The 25,877-nt window shown below is 39.9% G+C and overlaps 3 protein-coding genes across 5 annotated transcripts; 2 read left to right on the top strand and 1 right to left on the bottom strand.

Annotated features, from left to right (window-relative positions):
• Positions 1–431: 431 nt before the first annotated feature.
• On the top strand, positions 432–5,950 carry kera (keratocan). 3 transcript variants are annotated; one of them, XM_004548312.2, is made up of 3 exons: positions 432–647; positions 3,988–4,862; positions 5,001–5,950. In XM_004548312.2, exons 1-3 carry the CDS (start codon positions 637–639, stop codon positions 5,168–5,170), a joined length of 1,056 nt encoding a protein of 351 aa, XP_004548369.1. In that variant the 5' UTR covers positions 432–636; the 3' UTR covers positions 5,171–5,950. The 3 variants fall into 3 exon arrangements, with proteins under 3 accessions (XP_004548369.1, XP_004548370.1, XP_076731971.1); XM_004548313.3 differs by lacking the exon at positions 432–647 and adding an exon at positions 2,860–2,966; XM_076875856.1 differs by lacking the exon at positions 432–647 and adding an exon at positions 3,040–3,640.
• A 2,659-nt stretch (positions 5,951–8,609) lies between these two features.
• epyc (epiphycan) lies at positions 8,610–23,018 on the top strand. Its single transcript, XM_012918332.4, has 10 exons — positions 8,610–8,855; positions 11,470–11,647; positions 17,091–17,253; positions 17,589–18,146; positions 18,422–18,616; positions 19,347–19,487; positions 19,685–19,843; positions 19,952–20,154; positions 20,554–20,649; positions 22,474–23,018. Exons 2-10 carry the CDS (start codon positions 11,477–11,479, stop codon positions 22,642–22,644), a joined length of 1,857 nt encoding a protein of 618 aa, XP_012773786.2. The 5' UTR covers positions 8,610–8,855; positions 11,470–11,476; the 3' UTR covers positions 22,645–23,018.
• Positions 22,995–25,747, bottom strand: si:dkeyp-38g8.5 (uncharacterized). Its single transcript, XM_004548315.3, has 4 exons — positions 25,574–25,747; positions 24,875–24,968; positions 24,590–24,677; positions 22,995–24,489 (listed from the first exon to the last, which is right to left on the bottom strand). Exons 1-4 carry the CDS (start codon positions 25,644–25,646, stop codon positions 23,764–23,766), a joined length of 981 nt encoding a protein of 326 aa, XP_004548372.1. The 5' UTR covers positions 25,647–25,747; the 3' UTR covers positions 22,995–23,763.
• Between the last annotated feature and the right edge of the window lie 130 nt (positions 25,748–25,877).

Genomic DNA, 25,877 nt, shown 5'->3' with positions numbered 1-25,877 from the left:
GTTGCATCAAGGTACTTTATAGTAAATATCCTATAATACCCTATAATATCCTATAATAATACAGAAAAAATGTGTATGTGCTTGTATCTGATTGTATGAGCAATGTAGGAGAAACAAAAACAAGACTTTCTGTGAAAAGCTGGGTGTAAAGTACCATCTAACCTCACCTTGCACCCTAGAAAATGTACCCCAAGGCATTTGAGCTGAAATGAGCCATAACTAATCATGTGTCCATCCCCCAGAGTTATGAGTAAAGAGCAAAACATCCATTTAAAGGTGGGGTGACATCAGCTTAACTGTCAATCGTTCAAGCATGACTTCATGTTCTATAAAAAAAGGAAAAAAATGGGGGGAAGACAAAAAGATGCAGAAAAAAAATGCTGGGCTGGCAAAAAGTAGGCAACACAGACTTCTGAAGGGACATCCCAGCTCGCACACAATCGTCCTCCCACCAACAACACACGCTCCATCTTCTCGGTTGCACCGGTGACCAAGGTGCAGCCTTGGGGGAAATCAAAAGAATAACAATACAAGAAACAGGGCTAGGCTGGGCTTTTGCTTCAGACCACTGAGACTGCAGACAATCATCAAAGCTAATCATTGGAGGAGCACAAGAACCAAAACTCACCTGGTCGAATGAAAAGCAGGTAAAGATGATTTTGGCTTTCATTTACAATGAGTCTGTTTGAGAGAGTAGTGGAAAGAGTTCAGAGAATTTGCAGATTTCTGATGAGATTGCTCTTTATCTTTGATATGGCTTCACTTTACTAACCTCTATTTAAAAACCTACACTTATTATCTCTTCTTATGATCATGATTGAGCTGGGCACTTTTTAAACCAATTTAAAGCCGCTTTACTAACACATTCACACCTAGAAAGGACTGAACCGCAAAGAAACAACTGTGGTACTTTTGAAGTTTCCAAATAAACATCTTGGAAAGTCGCATTTACTGCCAAACCTGTTTTTTTTTTCACGTAACAATTACCCATAAAAACATTTTTTTTGTCCTTTGTGGACACAGAAAGTCATGCCAACTCTTCCAAATATTTCAAAGTCATGAAGAGGATTTCAACAAATGGAAATAATCATGCAAAACTCATACATTGCAAATAAAAGCCATTGTGTAATTAACATAGCTGGCTCTGACACAAAGCCCCTGGCAGGAAGCCCCTTAGTCTGTCAGGCAGATATTACCCAACATTTGTTTTTAGTAAATACAGTTTCCACTTTGCAGATCTATGAAGCCATGACTCATTAAAAACTAAAAACAAAATAACAATAGACGATCTCTTAACCTTTTAATACAGAGAGTATTTCTGAGACCTTAATGTGTTTAGCTTCTCTCTCTTTGGGGGATCCTGTAAAATAGCACATTTGTGTGTAAAATGAATGAATCAAATTGACTTTATCCCCATGTTGCTCATTGGCCATAGTAAAGTAGCACAGGGAAAGCATATTTAGAGTACAACATTAACAGACTGTGTTGCAAGTAAATCAATTTCAGTGTCTGCAGTGTGTGCAAACACAGTAGTCTGATAGAAATGCATCGAATTGGACAAATTGGACAGCTCAACATGCCATTATATGTCTTTTATCACAAGTAAAGGAGCCGCTTTTTGGCTAACCCAGTAAAGGCACTGCTAAGGCACTGAAATGTGTGCCCTTTCAGCTATTCTAGATAGCAACTTGTCTTTTATGCATAATTCCTCCGAATGTGCTTGGGACAAATGTCTGGCTGTTTAACTGATCGTAGAGGATCACAAACATGTGTTAAGGAATAATCACTGTGCACAGGTGCACATTGGAGCTCTAATGGGTTTGCATGGCTGATCATGGATGAGAGTTGCTCCTATCCTCACAAGTGAGCTGGGATTATCCTGTTGTATTCGAGGCTCTGCCGTCACTGCCAGAATTGAGCACAGTCTTATGCTCGCATGTTGAAAGGTCACCGATTCTGATGTAAGCGAGCTTCAGCAAAACATTTTGCAAGGCCAGCCTGCAGTAGAATCTCCTCAGCTTAAGCATGACTTCCCTCCCATAACCTCTCATGTCTTCCGGCAAGGTTTTGTACTTAAGCAGAGTGCGTCAGCTTTGTGCTTGATGCTTTAGCAGTAATGCAGAAAAACGTGCCTCCCCTCTTAATAATGTCAAATTTGCTCAGGAAAATCCTCATGTTTTAAAATTCAACTGGATTGTGGCATTTTCTATGAGTATCACCTTTTGCTCCTTCTCTATGGTAATTTCAAAGTATTGTCCGATTCCTGCAGGTTTTTTAGATAATGCTCTGTTCCATCCCAGTATTTTTGATTAAACTATGGATATTTCTATCTTAATAAAGGAGCATTATATTTCCTTGAAGTCTTATACTACTTGAATTATTCAGAATAAGTTAAACTGAGATTTATATCCCCAAGCAATTCCCTCCCACATTCTTTTTTTCTGCCATCTGTGCAGACAGGGTTGACAACTCTTGACTTTCTGTACTTATTTTAAACATTGATATGGAGGTGGAGATGATCATCTGTACATGACAAATATACTGAGCTGTATGTGTGTGTACTTTTTGTTTATCCCACTAACTGCATTCACATAGTGGACAACCAATGAATAAAATTAGCACAAAAGGTTGATTAAGGACTCTTAAAGTGGCATTAAATCAATTATACCAGCAATGGTTTTACATGTGGAAGTCAGCAAACTAAGGACAGGTATATTTGCATTCTAAGTGTGCCATGGCTCAGGTACTGAAAAGGCTTAGGACAGTACACATCTATTAAGGATTATGACCATTGATCCTGGGAGACTCTAGCTGGCCAAGAGAAGCTTTAACGTCATCCTGAGTGACAGGCTTGCACACCATGAATGAAAAAGCCAGCAGTACAAATAGAGGGACGTAAAAGCCATCCTCATCATTTGAGACCACACTTGATAGGACTCCACAAAAGGAAACTTTACGGGCTAAAGGTAAGATAGACTGGACTGCAAGGCAAAGACATGTATACTGTCTGAATTATAGGGTTGATGGTTGTTAGTTGTTAATCTTGCAGCTTTAGTAACTGGGTTTAAACTTTATAAAAGCATGAATTACATTGCTGCCAATGCACTAAGTATTCTACTCCAAAGCTAATTGACAAAGCTTTGGCTTTTCTACAGTGAAAAATGAGGGGCACATCTCCGAGCAGAGGTTATCCGCCTTTGTCTTTGAAGTGTGGCCATCTATGGAAAGCAACCCGAAATGAGTTCCAGACAAACATGGAGTGCATCAAGAATTTAAACAAGCACCAGATGGTAGCTGAGAGGAATCAAGTTGTGGCTTAGAAGATGAGTGGATAGAAGATGGCAAAGCTGACTTTGGATTTTTGTTTGTTCTTGTTTTCATTTATTTTTTACTTCTTACTTGCAGAGCTTTCAATCTATTGCTTTTCTGCAACATCACACCTTTAATCTTCCTTTACGCCTGTCAGGGGTTAGCACCATTTGCATGTTTAGTTGAATATGTTTTTATCTGCATGCATCACTGCATCAGATATGCAGACTGAAGCTGGCATGCATTGACACGTGGGAGAGCTTCTAGACTGACCTAATACAATTAAAGTTGACCTGGATTTGCTTCCGGTGTTTTGAGACTTAATTGGAAGGCAAGTAAACCCCCGGATGAGTGGACTACTTCTCAGCTGGCTGCTTGCCTTCATAAATGAATTAATGATGGAGTAGGTGGTGGGGACTAATTTGGGATTTATTTCAAACACTTAGTACACTAATCCAAATGTATTTGCTGATAGCCATGATTTATATATTCTACCTGTTATTAGACATATTGCATCAAACATCTTACAAAGACCGTTGCTAGTAAAGGGGGTCAGAAGTTACTGCATTCTTAAGGCAGTGTGGAATAACTGCTCAACATTTTTTAAAGGAAAGACATTTGTCTGTAGGGCTTCCTGACTGTAATACTCTCTTCTTTTTTTAAACATTTCTAACGCAGGCTGAGCAGCAAAATGGAACTTCTACTGAAGCTTCTCAGCATCTGGTGCCTGATTGGGCTAACTGTCAGCCAGGACATAACTTACGAGGAACATATTGCCCAGATTCAAGCCTGCCCTAAAGAGTGTCGCTGCCCAACGAACTTCCCTCGTGCTGTTTACTGTGACAATAAAAACTTGAAGAATATCCCTAAAATCCCTCCATACACATGGTACCTGTATCTGCAGAGCAATATGATCGAAGTGCTGTCAACAGACGCCTTGCAGAATGCCACCCAGCTGCGTTGGCTGAACCTTAACCGCAATAAAATCACTAGTGAAGGCGTGGAAGAAGGTGTCCTCAGTGCAATGACTCACCTGGTGCACCTGTACATGGACGATAACCTCTTGTCTTCAGTGCCATCACAACTCCCAGCCAGCCTGGAGCATTTACGTCTGTCTCGCAATCGAATCTCCAAGATCCCTGCAGGTGTCTTCGTCGGCCTGGATAAACTTACTCTTCTGGACCTCCAGGGTAACAAGCTGATGGATGACGCTGTGACTGAAGTCAGCCTAAAGGGTTTGAACAACCTGGTACAGATCAATCTAGCCAAGAACCAGCTGAGTACCATGCCTCTTGGGCTACCACCTTCTACCACCCAGCTTTTCCTTGATGGCAACAACATTGAGAAGATCCCAGCTGGCTACTTCAAAGGTTTGCCAAAAGTGGCATTTCTGAGGCTCAACCACAACAAGCTTGCCAGCAGTGGAGTCCCCAAAAATGTGTTTAACATCTCCAGCATTTTGGACTTGCAGCTGTCCCACAACCAGCTGACTGATGTTCCTCTCATTCCCTCAGGCCTTGAGCATCTTCACCTTGACCACAACAAGATCAAAAGTAAGCCTAGGTGTATTATTTTCTGCTTAATCAGAAATCAATTTAAGCTGGAATTACTTAAAGGAAAGTTCTTTAGAATTTTTCATTTGGAATCTATCCATTCTTATTACATTAACTCCCTTTTTTTTTAATTTACAGCTGTAAGCGGCTCAGGTGTCTGTCCCGTGTCTGTCGAAGATCTGGGCGATTCACTTAATGAAAGTGCTCCTCGACTCCGCTACCTGCGACTGGACGGCAATGAAATTCAACCACCAATTCCCAGAGATGTCATCATGTGTTTCCGTCTCCTTAGGTCTATTGTCATCTAAACAGAAAAACGAACATTGTTTCTTAGGCCAATTCTTATTTTCCACAAATGATGACTTGACCTTGAAGTTGATTTGGTAAATAAGAATTGTGAAGCCATACATATTTGCATGTTTGTAAAGTATCTGACATTAGTTGGCATGAACTTATTGTATTGTTGTGTCTTGGAAACAGCTTTTTTAGTTAAGTCTGAATAAGATCTAAAAGACACTACTGATGGGTTAGAAGCTTTAATTGTGGTTATTGACAGCTAGCTGTGCCTTATGCAGGTGTAAACAGCTGCATGAATACTTCTGAACCAAAATGTAACTGTACATGAATAGGAGGACAATATGTATTTATGGCATGTAAAAAGCTTGGAGACTAATTGTCATTATGCGATATTGAACAGAAGCTAAAGCTTCTAAATGCAAAATCAAAATACAACTTTTATTTTTTTTTCTATGACTACTTTATATCTTTGGGCTTGAAGCCAAATAACTGGTCTTGTGTTCTTATAGGTGTGTGGTCTTGATTTTCTTCCGAAAATTACTCTATTCTAGAAATTTGCATATTTACTGTAGGTAATTTATTTTTATTTAATACTGGGGGAATAAAAGTGAAATCCTGTGAATATTCCTGGCCAACAGTCCTTAATGTTTTGTACACAACAATGTGAGAACTGTTTTTATAAAAAAAAAATACCAAGACACTTTTTAATTATGGCCATTTCTTTTTCTGAATAATTTGAGATAAGATGTCATTTGAATTGTCTTCAATTTAAATAAAACTTCTAAGAACAACTTTGTATCCTGGTGTTCCGTTTAACATAATATATCAAGCACTTTGGATCACTATAACACTGAAACAGTAATAATAATATATCCGTGCAAGGGTTTTCATGCACAGATAAAGTAAACATGTATTATATTATCAACCCAGATAACAGAAACATTTGTCCCACAGGATTAGCAAATGTTGTGTATGTTGTGTGGGCCAGACATGACCCAGCTGTCACAACACATTTGACATGCAACCCATATAAGGTGGACTTGTTGTTGAAAAGAGACTCAATAGTCAGCACTATCCGTCAAGGACTGTGGCCATTAGAAAATTGCAGATGTGAGCCACATTTAGGCCAAACATATTTTACTTGGGTAGTGCATGTGGTGATTAAAACATAAAATAATTCAAGGGACTTGTGATCAATGAGTAAAAATAATAAAAGAACCAACCTTAGGAATCATTATACTTTGTTAAACAAACAGTTTAGGAACTTTGATTAGTATTTATAACCTTCAGAGGAGCCACGTCCAATGTCAGATACTGATGTGCTATTTGCAAAAATATAGCTATAGATTTTGCAGTTTGTATTTATTTTAATTTATTAGCATGTAGGTACCAGACTAGATAGGGCTATGTAAAGAGTAGGCTCCTAAATATGTTAGCATACTAACAGTGACAGTATTAAAGATGGACATACCAGATAATCTGAAATCCAGTTTTGCATCCTTTAACATTTCTGCTGTCGCCATCTTGATTGCAAGAAACCAAAAGTGGCTAAAGACACTATAACCGTGAAACCACTTGCTTACTGGCTAATAGCTAATGAACTCAAAGAGAAGCCTTTTTGCAATCAAAAGTATAGCCATGTGGTAGCCTCCAGAAAGGATGCAAGTTTAAATCACTTCAACAATGGCTTTGTTTATTGGACCAGAAAGCTATGTGGGAGAGAAGCAGGAAGTAGCGATTTCTAAGTTCCACTGCAGCAGAACATTCTGACACCCCCCAAGTCGGTGTTACAACTCAGAAAGTTGGGGCAGCCACGCCAGACTAGCTAAAATTGCAATGTATTGACCAGGTTCTACTCAAGAACGTGATATATGATTCATGAATTGCTATTTTCTTGCTTTTTCAACTTTGCAACTAGAATTTTCTCTTCTTTGGAGTGACATCTGCATAAGCTCAAGTCAGTTAGCTAATTCAGCAATATTTCAAACACAGTTGCAATAGCTAAGATATATATGGAAAGACTGACTCATCTAATTTGAATAAGCTAATATTTAAAAAGTGTCAGTTGCTTGTAAATGTGACTAAAACAGCTAGCTAATAGCATTATGGCTAGCAGCTAAAATTGTTAGCTAAAAGTAACAGTTGACTAAACAAGATTTGTTAGTTATACATAATAAAGTTGCTAAATTTAGTACGTGAATACCTAATATAGTAAGACAATGGTTATGGGGAAAGATGAGACATCTCATTAATGAGGCGTTTTGCACAATGTATTTGTCATTGTTAGGAAGGTTAAGTCTGCTAGCATGAAAATAACAAAGGTTGACATGAAAGGAAAATGTTTCTTTTCCCTCATTCTGAGCCACATTATTATAGCAAGACATTAAGTGGAATAGGGAAATAACGAGTTTTTAATTCTTTCCTCATCAAAATGTCACCAAGGTTTACCAACCCCTGGATCCAACAGGGCTTTGAGGGTAAGTCAAATGAGAGAGATTAGGAACCACTCACATAAATGTTCTGACAGGAGATCAACTTCAACACTTTTTAGGGTACTGTCCCATGCTTCCTGTGTGATAAATCATTGTCTCAGGTATGATATTTTGGGTAAAAGTTCATTGTGTTCTTTCCTCTAAAGAGTGCTTGGCAGAACAAAAGCTGTGGATATAAATCCCAGCATATATGGCAGGTTAGAGGTTTGCCTGTCATTCATCATAAGGTCTAGAGCTACCTCCTGAGGGAGAAGTGGACAGGTTCAGACAAAACTATGGCCAAATAATGCTGACTTGCTCTCTGTGTTTGCATGTGTGTATGTGTCCCATATTTATTTTAACAAGGGACATTAATGAGCCAGGCTGTATTTGCAATGTCAGTAGAATCCCCTTAAATCTACATCAGGACTTTAGAAGAATCACTTGCCTTGGGGGTCTGAACCCTGATCAGAATATTTTCCATCAGTTAAGACATCCATAGTTCTCCTACAACTAAAATCAGGCTTGTAGTTAAAGCAGACCACTGAGCAGCTGATGGTGCAAAGAGAAATTTGCTTCAACCCAAAAGGAGGACAGAGGCCTTCCTAAATCAGGGACTTCCTCTCAGCACTATGCTAACAGGGGCTTCTTACAGAGGTCCCATTGTGTATAAGGTCCCCGTGGATCCCCCTCATACATGAAAGCAACACATGCCAGAGTTTCACCTGAGGAAAACACAGGGAAATATTTCAATCTGACTGAGCCAACTTCTTAGAAAAATAATGCATATTCTTAAAAGGGATGGCCGGATATTTTGCCAGTGGTAGGCCTTTACTCTCTGTTTCTTTGTGTCTGATGTGTGCGTGTGTGTGCATGTGCGTGTATAGTGTGTGTAATGTTTGAGAGGGTTGTGCATGTGGTTGTACAGTGTGGGGTGGGTGCACTCTGAGTGACCAAAAGCAATCTGCTCTGGTCCAATCAGTCTCAGTGCCTACCTTCACACATAAGCGGCAGGGCACTCAGGTCTGCCAGAGCGCACAGACCTATACATACACACACGTCTACACACTTGTCAAATTCACACACACACACCTTTCACACACTTCACACACGCACCCTCCCTCTTCAAGGCACCCTGTGCGACCTCTCACCATTGGCCAAGTCCCGGAGCCCTCAGCATCTCCATCACGGCTGACGGGACCATTCGGGAAAGCAGGAGACGGAGGTAAGAGTTTTTGGTGCTATCTTCATCTTGCTGGTTGAATGGCTCTTTGGTGCAGAGGATTAGGCAGGAAGAGTTGCTCAGCTAAGCCTTCCAAAAACACTCCTATTCAGAGTTTTTAAAATGAGCTACAACACAAATAAGATGGTGTGGCAGGGGCTTTAATTTCTCTCCTGGGTTTACTTTTGAAGATATGCAGGTGCTTTCTAAGGGATTTTTTGGGGGGTCCATAATGTTTTACATGTTATTCAGTTGTGTTAGACAGGTGTTTCACAGTATCAAATTTAAGGCTTTTGATTTTTCCTTGTTTCTTCAAATGTCGTTACGTATTCCTGTAGTGTATGTATTTGTGAAAAATGACCTTAGTCTTTGAAATAACAGCAGGTGTTCATGAAAAAGTGCATAAATAGCACCTTTTCATAACATCTTTTGCTCAACTTCTGCAGAAAACGTCTTCTACTTTGCTGAGAATCTTAAATAATTGAAAACTTTCTGCAAATATTCTCCCTCAAAGTATAGTTACATACAAGTGCATACCATACTTTTCTCACTGCCTAGTCACCTGCTTTGATAGAGGATTTTTTCAATGCAAATTAAACCTTCTTGCAGTCCAAATAACCCAGATTGTTTTGCACCAACAGCCAAGTGGGCATCACTTATTTGCTTGTGGGTTTTGAGGGGAAAAGGCAGAATCACTGAATATCAGGAATGCCCAATGCAAAGCCAAGCATAACAGAGAAGTAGTCTGGAGGCTCCAGTCTTACATACATACAGTTTCCACACACTGTACACTGTGATGGCCTGAGTAAAAGCACACCTCTGTCTTTAGTATAGTTCGTTCAGTCTAGCTGTGCTGGATTGCGTAGCTCCATGACGGGCGGTTTGTTTAAATAGCAATGATAACCAGTCAGATCAAGTTATCTCAGCAGAGTGCACTAAGTTGATGTTGGAGGGACAACGAAGAGACTGATTTGCATATTAACTCTGTCCCTCTCATACTGACAAGGTTAGATTCATGACTTAAATAACCTAGGAAGCTGGGTTTTTTTTGGTTTTATATCTGTCCTCATCCCAAAATAGTAGCAGCAGAGGTTTCTCAGTTTTCTCTCACTGAAAGATAGGTGTGTTAAAACAGAGTGTGCATCTGTGAGAGGATTGCGTCTTTCCAAGTGTGTGCATGAACGTGGATCTCTGTGTGTATGTGTGTGTGTGTTTGAGTGTCGCTGCTGCTGAATGAAGCTTTTCCTTGCAGCTGTAACTCGCTGCCATCCTGTCCACAAACCTCGGTGGAATTTGGAGTTTGAGTGCTGAGACAGGCAGCAACCGGCCCTCATAAAGGCCCTCTGTGAAGGGTGAGGGGTCGATTCAGCTTAGAAACCTGTCTCTCTCTCTCTCTCTCTCACACACACACACACACACACACACACACACACACACACACACACACACACTTGTTGCTCTCTTGCTGCTCTCTTCTACTCAGTCCTTTCCTCGCTCTCTCCATCTAACCCTGAGGGCCAACATCTTGTCTACTATCTTCGTCAAATTCTTCTTCTTCTCTTCCCTTACGCTCCTTTCTCTGTGATAGCCTACAGGACTCTCTTTAATCTGTAAAAATATATCAGTTCCAATGTGACTACACCTGCTATTAGTGTTTCGAACATTGACACACTAGCATACTGACAAACGATTAAAGTCGTAAGCCCACTGTCTGTGGTGCCAGCTAATTAAGCACTAATTAGCATATGTTAATCTTATTAGTGCTTCCCACTTTAGAATAATACTTAAGAACTGACCAACCTTGGTGAACTAAGTAGACCTGTGCAGAAGATTATGAACAGCAGCTATCGTATCTAGGCCAGGGCTAATGATAAAAATTACACATACTAATTTTGATTTTCCACTTTTAGAGTATCCCATTATATGATCAAATATCCCCAAAATCTTTACTTCAGCCATAAATACCACAGGCTGAAAGTGAATTTCTAAAATTCTTTAGCCTTAATGAGACTAAACAAAATCCTCTCCTGGTTCATTATCAGATCAACTCTGACTTTTGACCTTTGACATACCACAGACGAGTACCTATTTAAGCCAAGATGGTTGCTCCATGGAAAAGAAAGCCTCTGGCTAAAGCAAAGCAGGAGGCCCTCATATTTTGATCCCCTGAGCTGTCTGCACCATGATAATGAATTCATTGACCTTACAGATGGAACCCAAAGTCAAGCTTTGGTGTGCAGCACTGTAGACTGGTTATCCTTCCAGTATCTCGAACTGGTTATGGAGTAAGGTTCAAAGGCATGCTCTGCTGTGCACCGACAGCATATGGAACTATATTTTACTACACACCATGTTCACATTACTCACAACAGATGTCTTTGTACTGTAAAAATGAACCAGTTTAAAAGGGTTTTATTTAAGGAAACCTCTTAAAATTTGCTGTCCACGTCTTTTTTCGTGTCATTTTTTACATTTTGCAAGTGACAATAAACTACTAAGTAAAAAAAGTCACCATGTGAATGTGTAATTTCCCTGTAATGTGCTATACTTCACATACGTCTGTAAAATCTTTTAATCACACATTCCCCACTGACTTTGTGACTCTGCCCTCATCAAGGTGGACTATGAGGATGCTTGTGCGGCTTCTGTTCGGACTCTTCGTCCTCAAAGCGGCGGTGGCCAGCCCCAGATTTTCCCGGCAAGCGCACTTAGACACATACAGTAGCACTAACTATGATGACAATTTCAATTTGGAGAGTGACTATGAGGATGTCCTGACAATTGGTGAGCCTCAGGTAAGAAACACAATTTCTTTTTTGAGTTTATGCAAGAGAAAATGTATGTTTCAGGCTTTTAAACCCCTTCCAGACTCTTTTGCCTTTAATCATAAAAATAAATAGGTCACCTTAAACTTTTTACTCTAGAGCAACCGCTATAAAGGCATTTTCACAGACATGGAATTTATTTCATTTAGCAGCATGTGGTCTGTTGAATTTATTGCCGATTCTCAAAAACATTTAGAAGACACATGTCCTCTAGTCTGTGTGTAAAGATTGTGCGACAAATTTTATGCTGATTGATTACTGAAAAAACTTGAGAAGATAGACAGAAAATATGAATCATATTTTATCACATCAACATGACAGACAGCTGATGTTTTAAAATATAAAGGCTGCTGGGACAATTTGATTTGAGGTCACCAGGTTCACTGAGCACAGAGGGAACCGGCTGCTGTCCAGGAGCCACTGGGAAGCTAAATGTTTTCCAGATTTATGCGTCCAAAATAATTTTAGACATTGCAGCCACCAGTTTTACTTACATATTACTGATGTCCAACTGCAGCTGATGCACTTTGAACTGTTGACTGTTTTGCTTATTGTGTAGAAGCTGATTTCAACCTTACTTTATGTTTGCCTTTTCAAGCAGATACATGTAAGTAACAGGTAGAGGGAAAGGGCAAACACAGCTAAAGCTTTATCTGCTTCCAACAGATCTTCATACAGATTTCGCAGGTGCATGTCAGTCCTCTGGAGGCTAGACAGCTGGAATCTTTACTAAAAGCAGTGACTAGATGACCTTCAGTAACGAGAAAACCCCTAGGTGTTTTCTCGTTACTGGAAGTTTCTATGCAGGAGAGCGGCTTTTAAAGATGAATGGAGATCGGTAATGGCTACAAAGGAAAGAAGTGAATTCAAGAAGTGCCCTTCAAATCTCATATCACAGCTCAAGCTGAGAGTGATGTGGCAAGCCTTGCAGACACAGTGGGATTGAAAGCTATAGCCAGAATTCATGTCAATTTATTGTTCTTTGTGACAAGGAAATTAGTCCAAGGCAGTGTCAAAATGACATCAGATTTTCAGCTGGCTCCCTCTGAGCCAGTGACTTAAATCAAACCTGATGTGAACTGCACTTACAAAACTGCTCTTATCTAAGGTCTGCTCCACAATCCAGCTTATGAAAAGTTTTTTGTCATCCACCTCCATAGAAACTAGTGCCACCCAAGCTTTTTAGCCTTAATCAACTTCACTGGCATATTTTATGTGTAGTTTTACAGCTCAGAGTTACATTTGGAGCTGCTGGGTGTGAGAATGTTTTCATGTGTTGTAAGAGAATGGCTTTGATAATGTCTGCGTTTAATAAAATCGGAAATTACTCAGCAAGTTTCAAGAGGTTTTGTGGAAGTCTGTGTGGGTCGGAAGAGGAGAAGCAGTACAAAGTGCATTTAGAGTAACTAGAATCTTTTTTCATGCTGTCCACGCTGAATAAACATAACGCTTTGACTCATAATTGCAGTTTTTAAGGGTCTCTCATTTAGTTTTGTTGAGAGGGCAGATCATCTGAGAGAGCGCTCTTCTAAAAAGAGTGAAGATTTAGGAGAGGTTTTTGTATTTTTCACACAAACATCAGATCTCATGGGAGAAATGGAGCGATGATGAGCTCCATGCCTCTGGAATGCTGAGTCTTTACTTTCCACGGCCAGCTCTCGTTTGGTATTTCTCTCCTTTCTCCTCGGGGCTTGTCTCTTTTGAGAGAACTAAAGGCTCATCTACTTTGTTATCCAAGCCAATCTTGTTCAGTCTGCTGCATTCAAATACTCTGGACATGCTTTAATCACCAACTTTGGATTCATGCAGGCACATTAGTTTCATCATGATCTTCAGTCTGCCTCTTATCTATTTTCTCTTGAGTTTTATAACATCTTAGGAGCTGGATGGTTCACTTAATTAGAGATTCTATTTATTTGTTTTGTTTTTTGTTACCATCCAGAGGTTGGATGTAAGTTTTGAACAATGGTAAATGACACATAACTGTTCAGAGTGTAAAGAAAATATGACTTATTGCTTTCATGTTTCATGTAAGGTAAGAAGACCAATGCCAGGCTAAAGCTTAACCGATTTAAGCTTTTTTGGCTATTGTCATATATTTTTTTAAAAACCATGGAACATCCTGGAATATGGAAACAACATAGTGAGCAACATTTTCTCATTGACATCTAAACAATCAGACCTCTTTTGGCAGCCAAAGGTTTGACCCCCGCTGGCCATTAGAAGCAAAGCAGGTTTAATTGAATTTTTGAATGCACTACCTTGCACAACCTGTGTTCTCTCCACGTTTCAGACCCCATGTCCATCTTTAATTTACAGTCTATGTGGCGCTGCCAGCAGCTTGTCAGGGCAAAGACGACAATCGGAAGAGTAATAGATGGCATAGATAGCATAGCTCTGTCCAAAAGTAGGACAGTTTTACCAACCTGCACTCTAGAAGTAACTATATGAAAAATGATTGATTCAAAAAGTGTAACTAAGATGGAGTATTATCTAAGCTTTGGAGAATAATCCAATTTCCCAGAATGTGACTCTGCTCCTTTAATAGACATTCTGCATGTAGACGGTGTGCTATCTTTTTCACTCAGCAAGAGTTTAAGTGAGTTTAACTCATGTGGCTTTTCGAAGGACTAGATATTACATACATACATACATGCTGCACCCCATATGACTAAGAGCCTATGGCTGGTGTCTATGGAGTTTTCAGTACTTTTCCAAACTGCTCACTTATTTTGTGTCGATAAGCTGGAGGACATTGGTGAAATTTGTTTGGAAAGATTTCATCTGACTCTCAAACATGTTTTACTTGCCTATGAATATATTCATATATACTAATATAACAGTAATACCCTTAATTTTGGCTTGGTCGGTAATTTTATACATTTTGGTTTTGGCTTAACGCTCCACATTTCTCCTTTCACATCCCTTATTCCCCAAAATCCAGGATTTCAGAAACTTTTTTTCAGTGTTGTTTGTTACCCCCTCTTTCCCCTCGGGTGTATATGTTTGGGGGAAAGGGGGGGGGGGGGGGGGGGGGGGGTGGCAGCAGTTAGATTTTTCAGTGCAAGACGTTTTAAAGGCCTACCTCATTGTAGTATCCTCAGCTTTTTCTCAGGAAAACTTTAAAATGCAAAATATATGAATGAATAGCTTTTCATTGGTACAAGCCTTTTTTTCCTCAGTTACATTTCAGGTAGTTAATTATTCTCAATAATTTGACTGCATTCACTTGACATACATTTCCTTTGATGCCTCTTAGCTTACAGATATCTGATTACTCTGGTTAAAACTAGATAAAAAGGCTGAGAAATGGATCTGTGCAGCTACCATGTGAGTCTTGGTTCCACAAGGACCATTCCCTTTTTGAAGGACTGACTCAGCCTTGAGGGGCGTTATACAGTGTCAGGTACTACCTGTGTGAAGTGTGTGGGAGTTCACTGCCCTCATCTGGAGAAGAATAGAACTGCAGGTTTCTTGAGCTGTCAGAAGAGCAACTGCAAAGACTGTAAATATAATTAAAATAGCAAATGGCTATACCCGAAGCCTTTAATGAAGGAACCAAAAGGCACAGCTGTGTATAAAGCTTTCTTGGTTTGGCAGAGCTGTCTCATTTTTATAATTTCCCCAATTAAAATTGCCTGTTTGATCAACAAAGGTGCTAAGTCTTGATTTACAAAGTAATTTGGTATTGTGAAACTTGTGACATTTTCAGAGTTGTCGCTGCATGTTCCTTTTACAGTCTTTAAGCTGCCCAGTGTGCTGGATTATGTAAAATATGCAGTGCCTTTTTACTATAGAAAAAAATACTGTAATATTTACTGTGATGTAGTATCGCTGCTTTACTGGTCACTTACTAGCAGATATAAAACAGAGTTCTTGGCTGAATCTCTATAAAGTCTGAGCAAAGGTTATTTTGCATTTTACAAACTGGACAGCACTGGATGTTTTTTAGTTTTTTTATGAATCTGAGCTAGATAAATAGTGCACGCTCTGCAGTGGATAGTTTCTTCAGCACAATTTGCTGCCATCTAGTGGTTAAAATTTAAGGTTATGAATCAAAAAATACTTTCCTGTTTATGGAGATCTTTGTTGGTGTCTTTTCTTAAATCTTTGGATCATTATTTTTTTGTCTGCTCAACCTCTCCTCTAAGTTTCACAGAATTCGACACTGCTGTCTTTACGCAGTCTTGTTAACAAACAGGCAAACAAACAGCAATTATCAGGTGCCTGTGCGCTGACTCTGAGCTTAGCACAGGAGTACTAAATGTGAAAGTAACTGGGAAAAATATGAGTGGTGAGATAGTAAACAGAGCAGGGTTTGCACATCACCAGTGCTGAGGCATATTTTGTATGCCAAAATGCCAAGTACAGTTAGGTCCTTGATTTGTCCACAACAGTTGTAGTTTTGCCTCTTTACACGGCCACAGTGGAATTTAAAACAAACAGTCAATATCTGATTGCAGTCCAGACTTTCAGCTTCTTTTCAGTAGGTTTTAGGAAAATTTTTCATTTAAATTTTATGAATTGCAGCTGTTGTTATGCATAGTTTTCATAGATAGGCTCAGAAATCATTAGAAAATTAACTGATATGTGACAAATGAAGAAGAAAAATAAACATGATCAAGAAAGAGAGAAACAGCTCATGATCCAAATATTACCATATTATGTTTCAAACATGGCAGAGGCAATCTTATGCCATGGGCCACTGGTTTGTATTGATGATGTGGCTGCTAATAGAAGTAGCAGGATGAATTATGAGATGTAAAGGACCATACTCATTGCACATATTCAGACAAATCCCTCAAAACTGGTTAGACAGTGCTTCAAAATAGACGAAGCCTCAAAGCATAATTCAAACCAAGAGTTTCCCGAGGCAAAGAAATGGGATATTTTTCAATTTTTCAGTCAGTCATCTTATTTCAAACGAACACGGTATGCGTTTCAGTTAATAAATACAAAACTGAGTGAAGAAAACCCCACAAACAAGCAGTGACTAAAAGTGGATGAAAAGGGGCCTGTAGATAATCTCATGGGAGGAAACTGCAAATGATTTTCATCCAAGCATTCAAAACTATTTTTAAATTTAAAATGATGTATCTTCTGTCAATTATATAACTATGCATAAGGTGACTGTAAAATTCCTGCACAGTTAATATAAACTTTCTGTTAAACCCCCTGAATTAAAGTTGTCACATATTGATTGTTTGATTTAAACTCCAACAGCTGATGTAAAGAGGCAAAATCAGAAAAAATTTGTCTAACAGCACTACACAGTTTTGTCCCCATGCAAGTTTTTGTCACATAGAGCCATAAAAAAGTAACTTTTCTAATGCTTTATTTCATCTTTTATCATGTTTATTTTAAAATGCAGTTCTCATATATTTTTAACTCACTGCTGTTGTCTTTCCCTCAGATAGAGATTGGAACACTGCCCCCACCTGAATATGAGGGCTCACTGGAAACACAGAACGAAGTGGAGCAGCCGAAGGAAGAAGAAGAGTTGCCTCTAAAACCCCAGCTAGTCCCTCAGGGTTCGGGAGGATCTGGGGTTCTCATGGGCCTAGACACACAAAAAGGTCTGAAAAAAGGAGAAAAAGTCTTTATCATAGAACTACTTCATGAGTAAGTTCAGTAAATATGAAAGAGAAAGGGCCTTGTCCAGCATTGGGCCGTTGGATGTGTGAAAGCAGCATTACTTAACTTAGAAAGAAGGCACTAATCTTTCCTCGAAACACATCATCCTCATCGTCTACCTGTGATAATCAGTTCCATGTGCATGTCATCCATTTAACTTGCAGTCAGTGGTTAAATGTGCCCATTTGTCATCTATTGTTGCATGTAATCATCATCATTGTGAACTGTGTTAATCTCATCTATCTGTTCATTAATACCTAATCTTGTCTCTAACAAGAGGTGGAGCTTCGTCTGACACCCACTGATAGACCTCGTATCATTCAGGATTTCTGGATCTCTGTAGAGTCTGGGGCCTCTGGGGCCTCTGGAGCTTCTGGGGTCTCTGGGGCCTTTGGAGCTTCTGGAACTTCTGGGGCCTCTGGGGCTTCTGGGGCTTCCGGAGCTTCAGGGTCTGGAGGCTCAGGAGAGATTCTGGTCTCTAGCGCCTCAGGAGGCTCTGGAGGCTCTGGAGACATTGTGCTGATCTCCGGAACCTCAGAGGAGCTCCACATCTCGGGAGAATCCAGCCAATCATTGATATCTGGCAGTCTCTTGATATCTGGGGATCTCTTGGGATCCGGAGATTTCATGGGATCTGCTATTTCTGGAACCTCGGCCGATTTTGCCTCTGGAGGTTCTGGAATTTCCACTGAACTCCATTTGGGTTCTGGAGGGTCAGGAGACCAGTCTGGCTTTGAGGTATCCGGAGATCTTTTGAGCTCAGGGGCTTCTGGAATATCTGGGGTTTCTGGGGACTTTGAGTCCGGGGACCAAAGGATAACATTTATATCTGGAGGTTAGTATCGTTGCACCATATTAGTATCTAACTTGTCATTCTTTGTGGGATTTATGTTGATTGTCCTAAATTTCATTTAACTGCTTTGCTTTTTAATGTAGTTAAATGTTGTTCATAATTATTTGTGCTACTGGACTTTTTTACTCATAATCACTTTCTTTCTAACATTTTATCTCTCAAGAGTGATTGATTGGTTAATGGGTTGATTCATTGTCCATCTTACCTTTCACCTCCCAACGTTACCACTCCTAACACCAAACATTGGCTCTAACAAGAGGAGGAGCTGCCAATCACTCCAGACATTATTGCCCAGGAGACACTAGGTACTTCTGGGGAGTTCTCAGGAATCCCAGAGGTTTCGGGAGATGATGGAGTCTCTGGAGAAGTATCCGGAATCTCTGGGATTTCTAGTGTCTCTGCATCTGGAGAAACTGAGGTCCCTGTAACTCTGCTCCCCACCACTTTTGAAGGTCAGTACCAAATCTAGACTTGGGGAAGACAGGCAGTACTAAAGGCTATGTCTCACATTATCAGCAGTCTCCGAAAGTTGATTCTGTTCATCTGGACTTAGCGTTTTGTGGGAGAAACGTTTCGTCACTCATCCAAGTGACTTCTCCAGTCTCCGAAACGTTTCTCCCACTAAACGCTTCGTCCAGATGAACAGAATCAACTTTTGGAGATTTACTTTCCTGGATGATTGAAAATGCATCAAGACATTATCAGCATTGTTTTTAGGAAAAGGATAATTATTAGGGCTCAGAACCCCAAAGCAGAACAGAAACAACAAGGATATAAAAGTTTACTTTAATAAAAAATGTTCAAGGTTCCCATAAACTATGCAAGGTTAAAAAAAATGGGCACAGTTGTGCAGAACGGGAAAATCGATTATAGAAATACTTCCTGTGGCTTTCCCTGAACGTTCTTTCCTTCATAGCTTAGTATCCCACCATAGAAGCCATCTGAATTTGTTTCTGTCGGTTTGTTCTTTACTAACACCCACACTGTTTGCGACCACTCTGCAAATCATATTTCATGTTATTAACATCAGAGTCTTATTTTCATTTGTCATTTAAAGTCATAAACTCTTGCTTAACACTGCTAAAACACTGCGGCAAACCATGGGCTACTGTTTGCCAGATGTCTTGTCCCATGTCTATGATCTAACCTTTATTTTTAACACCTAATCTTGTCTCTAACAAGAGGAGAAGCTGCTTCCACCTACAACACAAAGCCCTCAAGAGGGTGCTGGCACTGTAGAAGGGTCAGTGAGCTCTGAGCTGCCAGAGCCCAGTGAGCCTGATGAGCCAGACAAGCCTGAAGAGCCTGTGGTTGACAGACGAGGTCAGTATAGAACAGATGGGAATGTTATATAAAACCTATATCCCCTTTGGACTTGGAAAGTTCTGGTGTGCTTGGACCTGATTTTTATTAACTTTGACCTGTGGATGGTTGTCTCTGGAGGATTCGGGACTTTTTAACAAGCTACTATGGCATGTCTTCCTTTTTCTGTTTTCCTTCTTCTTGTCCATGTATTCCAGGTATGCCCATTTGCTTGCTGTGCACATGCCTTGGTGGTTCAGTCTACTGCGATGACTTGAATCTGGATAGTGTGCCCCCTCTCCCCAAAGACACCACTCACTTCTATGCTCGCTACAACAGAATCAAAAAGATCAACAAGTCTGACTTTGCCTCCATGAGTATGTTTCCATTTTGAATAAAAACACATCAGTATTAGTTCAGAACCATACGCAAACTTAAATGCAAGCTTAATTTTTCTTCCGATGTGTTTTCCCACCTTCCTTCAGACAAACTGAAGAGGATTGACCTGACCCACAACGAGATAACATCCATTGAGGACAGAGCTTTTATGGGTCTGCCTGAACTGGAGGAGGTGGTGATTCGAGAAAATCACATCTCCCAGCTGCCGTCTTTCCCAGAGACTATGACCCTGATTGATGCCAGCCACAATAACATTGGCTCAAAGGGTATTCATAGAGAGGCATTCAAAGTACGTACACCTCTTTTACTTACAGTTGGACTCGCACATATCAAGTAAAACTGTGTGTATTTGCTCACGACAAGAAATTAAAATAACATTTTCTTAGTCATTTGGAAGTCATCGATGACCTGGATGACTGAGAACCTTCACAGACATAGTCATTTGGAAGGAGCAATAGTTTGTCAGCCACACATGTATTATCTCAGCTGAATGCAGGAAACTGTGTTTTTGGATGGAAACAGAATAAAAGGAAAGTAGCAGGATAAGAGTACAACTAAATTAGCAAAATTCTAATGTTAAGCCAGTGTTTGAAATCCAGTATTGTCATGAGTGCCTTAAAATGTCTTTCACAAAGGTAATATCTAAGGTTCTTTGCCATTAATGATTATCTTTCCTTACATTAAACAGGATATGACTGGCCTGCTGTACCTGTACCTAACAGACAACCACATTGATTATATCCCAGTGCCTCTACCAGACACCCTGCGGTCTCTGCACCTACAGGTATATCCTCTGGCCAAACCATAAAATCCATCCATCCATCCATCCTCTTCTCTAATTCAGCAGTTTTAACTCGCTGCTTCTGCATTTTGACTTTGTTCATGCTCTTGTTGTTTATTTCAAGTAATATTTATCTAATTTTAGGACCTGATCCCAGTGTAGTGTAGCTCAATGACAACAAATCACATCTTTCTATTTTTAGTTCTATTTCTATTATCTTTATTATAATTGTTAGCTTTAATATGCATAAAGATTTTATCTTAGTTAAGGGAATTATTGACCGTTTAAAAAACTCTGTTTACGACATTTTCCCATTTCGCATTATTAAGGAGGGATTTAATGTAATTGGGCCTAGTATATTATCACTAATCAATCATTCTTTGTCACTGGGTTGTGTTCCGGCTGCCTTTAAACATGCCGTAGTGAAACCTGTTCTTAAAAAGCGTTCCCTAGATCACTCAAACCTCGCTAATTACAGACCTATCTCCCAACTTCCGTTCCTGTCAAAAATACTTGATAGTCCTATCACAACTTCAGACCTATCTGAATGCGAATAACATCTGGGATCAATTCCAATCTGGGTTTAAACTGTGCCATAGTACGGAAACGGCACTCTTGAGAGTCTTCGATGATCTTCTTTTAATTACTGACTCTGGGCGCACCGTGGTCTTAGTTTTGTTGGACCTGTCCTCTGCTTTTGATCTGGTGGAACATAATATCCTCTTAATGAGGCTTGGACATCTGGTTGGCATTACGAGTATGGCCCTTAGTTGGTTTAAATCTTACTTATCAGAGAGGTCCTTCTCTTTCACGATGGGTACCTACTCCTCTTCCATTGCCCCCGTTACCTGTGGTGTCCCTCAGGGGTCTGTGCTGGGTCTCTATGTTACCTCTTGGTCGTATTATTGAAAAGTACAAACTCTCTTATCATTGCTATGCAGATGTTATTCAAATTTATTTTGAATTGACTGAGGATGATACTTCATCGATGCTTCGCTTCTTCCATTGTATAAGACAAGTTAAATACTGGCTGCAGAGCAATTCCCTTATCCTTAATGACAAGACAACGGAAATTGTCATCTTTGACAGTCATACCCCTAGAGCCCATCTAACTGGTGTCCTCGGGCCCTTCACTGATTATCGTTCCGACTCTGCGAGTAATTTGGGTGTTTACCTGGACGGGTCCTTTAAGCTTGTAGAGCATGTGTCCTCTGTTATTAAATCTTGTTTCTATCAACTTCGTTTAATTTCTAAGGCCAAGCCAAACTTACCACGTGAGGATCTAGAAAGGCTTATCCATGCCTTTGTCACATCCAGGTTAGACTATTGCAACTCCCTATACACTGGGCTTCATTCTGCCCTTCTTCATGTGCAACTCGTCCAAAACGCCACGGCTCGCCTTCTAACTGGTACTCATAGGTTTGAGTCTGTCACCCCAATTCTCACTGGCCTCCACTGGCTTCCAATTAAATACCGCATTGATTTCAAAATCCTACTGCTTACTTATAAAATGATAAATAATATCGCACCTAGCTACCTTATTGATCTCCTTAGCGTGTATACTCCCAGTAGAACACTGAGATCGTCTGACCAATTGCTTTTGGTGCAACCTAGGTCACGGCTGAAAACTTGTTTTTATCGTTAAGTCTTGCTTGCTTATGTGCGTACTTGTGTACAGTACTTGTATGCTCGGTTAATCAATGCCTCCCAGCTGCTAGCTTATCTGCCTTTGTACTTTACTACTGTTTGATTGGATTATGTGAAGCACTGTGGCTACCTGTAGTTTTAAATGTGCTATACAAATAAAGTTGTATTGTATTGTTTCAGCGTAACAATATTCAAATGATGCACGAGGACACGTTCTGCAACCTCCAAGATTTCAGCTACATCAGAAGAGCACTGGAGGACATCCGTCTGGACGGCAACCCCATCAACCTCAGCAGAACCCCACAGGCATACATCTGCCTGCCCCGTATACCCATCGGGGATCTCATTTAACCACACAAATACAACCACACGCACACATATTTGTACATATTAACAGCCCACATACGATTCATTCACTCGTCAATCCAAAATCTCATTTACAACAGTGCCTTACCAATAAACTGTCATACATGCTGCTGGATATAACACCATTTAGATTAATTATCAGCCTTAAAAAACAGAAATTAGTGAGTGTAATTCTGCTGACCAAGCACATATTCACTGCTCTACTCCATCTTCATCCCGTTGTTCGGATATTTATCCCAGGGCACACAACAGCACGCGTACACACCAAAAGATATGGATACTCATATCCATATCCACACACACAGACATTCACACAAGAATGTTGTCAAAAGCCAAACTGTCCCACAACTTTATTAAAAGTGAACAACAGGCAGTATTCACAGAAAAACAAATCTGTTAAAAGCCCTCAAATGTCATGTATGTGTTCGTTTTCACAGTTGGCAGAAAAATGACAACATTCTTTAAATGTATTTGTTTTGTAAAAAAATATAATGTTATTAATAATAAATCTAATAACTTTCGGCAATGTATACTAGAATATAGTTATCAAAGCTGGAGCTTGATAAAAAGTCAATTGAGTATCTAATGCAATAAAATGTGCATTTTAAACACACTCAGTGGTTGTAAAGTCTGTACTGTAATATAAAAAAATATATATTCTGATCATGAAAAAGGTGTGTTTTTTTTTAAGTGAACTGCAATTTTTCGGTATATTACACTACAAAAAAGTGATGTTTTAACCATGCACAATAGCTGATACCAACAACTCTGATGTGTAGAGTCAGTCAACAAAACACTATTGTTTAATATGGGGACGGGAAGCTGTTGATTTTGATTGTGGATGGGGTAAAGAAAAATGCTAACAGGTTGCTATTGTGTGCTCTGTATGGAATAACCACAAGTGAATAAAGTCATTTTGAAGACCTCTCCAAACTAGGAGTGGCTCAACGTTTTTATTGATAACTAGTAGGTGAATTATTAATGTGGATCTTTAATTTTATGAGGGCAAATGAGAACTGGGAACTGCTCAGAAATGTGCCAAAAAAGGGGGGAATTTTTGCAGATAAAGCCAGTGTATGCAAGGATTTTAGAGCTGAGATTTTCTCAAAAATTCTCAATAAGCTTCTCAAACAAATGAATTAGCCTCTGTTTCCTGTCCATATCGCCTGATTCTTTCACATTGCTGCTGTTGCTGCTGCTTTCTTCTGTAACCTCTTCCTCAGACCCTTCTTTTTCTTCGGAAAGGCTCATCAGTCTAGCTTTCTCTCGCTCCAGAGCCAGCCGGTCCCTGCGCAAGGCATCCCTGTCCCTCTCCACCATCGCCCTCTCCCTCTCCATTACTGCCTTTTCTCTGTCCAGCGCCGCCCTCTCCCTCTCCAGCACGGCTCGGTCTCGATCCAAAACTGCGATCTCCCTGTCCAGCACTGCTCTCTCCCTCTGCAGCACCAGACGCTCCCGTTCCATCACTTCTTTCTCCCTTTCTGCCACCTGTTGCTCACTGCACGTCGTCCTCCTCTCGTCCTCCACCTCTTGTAAGATGCAGTCTATATCCTGAGGTCCCTCCTGTTCCGCCACCACCTCCCCATCCTCAATCCCATTAAGTGGAAATTCAATCTCAGTTGGAGCAGCCACAATAGAAGACTTCACCATTGCGGCTAACTTCTTCTTTTTGGGTTTGATCAAGAACTCCCCATTGTCTTTGTTGTGGGGGAAGGCCTTGAGAATGGGGGCGCTGCCCTCCAGCCGACCCGCCATTGCATTGTCCATCAAGGAGAAATAAGGCCATACATCAGGAAACACTTCCACCCCTTCTGGGGGATGCTTTAGCTCCTGAGGAGACAGAAAGAGGGCAGGAAGTAAAGAGAAAGCTTTGTCAAAAAGCTTTATTTGTCCAAGTGAAAAGAAAACAAACAAACAAGATGCAGGATACCTTGTATCTCTTCTTCAGGTTTTCCCATTTTTTAGACGCTTGATGATGGGTCATCTTACAGTGTAAGCCCATATGTTTCAAAATGGTCCTAAAAATATAATATGCCACGTCTTGTGATTAAAACAATTTTATACTAACATCAAAAGCAACGATGAACCATTATCACTGGTAGTAATAGTAAGATGGGGCAAAGATAAAGGTACAATTTTTTTTAAGTATTTCTGGTTCCGAAATCTATATAGTTGGCATTTTTCAGTGTCTGGGAACTTGAAATTATTGGCATACCTCCATGCCCACATAGAAGTATTTCTCTTTCCAGAGAAGAGGTAGGTATTTGAAACCCTCAGCTTTACAAAGTCTTCGATTTCTTTTTTGCTCACTGAAAACGACAGAGAGAAAAATTCTATAAGTTACAAATGAATATATGAGAGTGTGTGAAAAATGTATAATACTATATCACTATTTATTAATTAAATACACCTATTATTTAATAATATTTAATAATATTATTAAACAGACTTTTTATTTTTTTATTTTTTATTTTTTTTACAAATGCTGCATTCATGGTACATCGGAAAAGGTAAGCCTTTACTTGGACTTACGTCATTTTAAACGTTCGCTGGAAAAAGAAAACATGGCTGCTACCAGGATTGCGTTATTGATTTTCTACAAGAAAAACCTTGTCAACAGACATGTAATTCACTTAACAGAAAGAGGAAAAATAATCGAAAGGACGCAAAAATCATATCAATAATATTTCAGCCTTTCGACTCAATGGTGAAGAGAAACAGAAATATAAAGTGCCGAAGTCGTATTTAAAGATCATCTTTATTTTGGTTCTTCTATTAGTCGGAGTTCTGGAATTCACACCCTTTTCAGTGTCCAATGAAGGCAGCATAACTTGTACTTCTCACTTCCTACGTGCGCAAGCTAGCTCCAAGCTATAGTTAGCTTATTTAATCACTTTCTGTCGTTTGTCCTTACTTTTATATGTGAAATCCACGGGCGTATGCATATCGCAAGTGCTGCTGGTGTACTCGTGGTCTGCGTACTCCATTTTTCCTATTTCTCGTACTTGGTGTCAGCCCGTTTATCGAGCGTTCTTTGTAGGAAAAGACTCCTTGCCCCCGTTGTTGGTTCCTTGCGAGGGACCCTACATTCTTCCTCTCGTGTTTGAAAAGAGCGTACTACCGCCACCTGTAGACAGGGAGACTCCAGGGACAGAGTCAGCTCACTTTTATTTCATTTTATTTCATTTTAGTTTAGTTTAGCGTTAACAAAATGTATC

The sequence above is a fragment of the Maylandia zebra genome, linkage group LG17, assembly GCF_041146795.1.
Source record: "Maylandia zebra isolate NMK-2024a linkage group LG17, Mzebra_GT3a, whole genome shotgun sequence".
Classification (NCBI taxonomy): Eukaryota; Metazoa; Chordata; class Actinopteri; order Cichliformes; family Cichlidae; genus Maylandia; species Maylandia zebra.
Note: the sequence above shows the minus strand (reverse complement) of the source record. Positions and strands in the feature narration are given on the sequence as shown.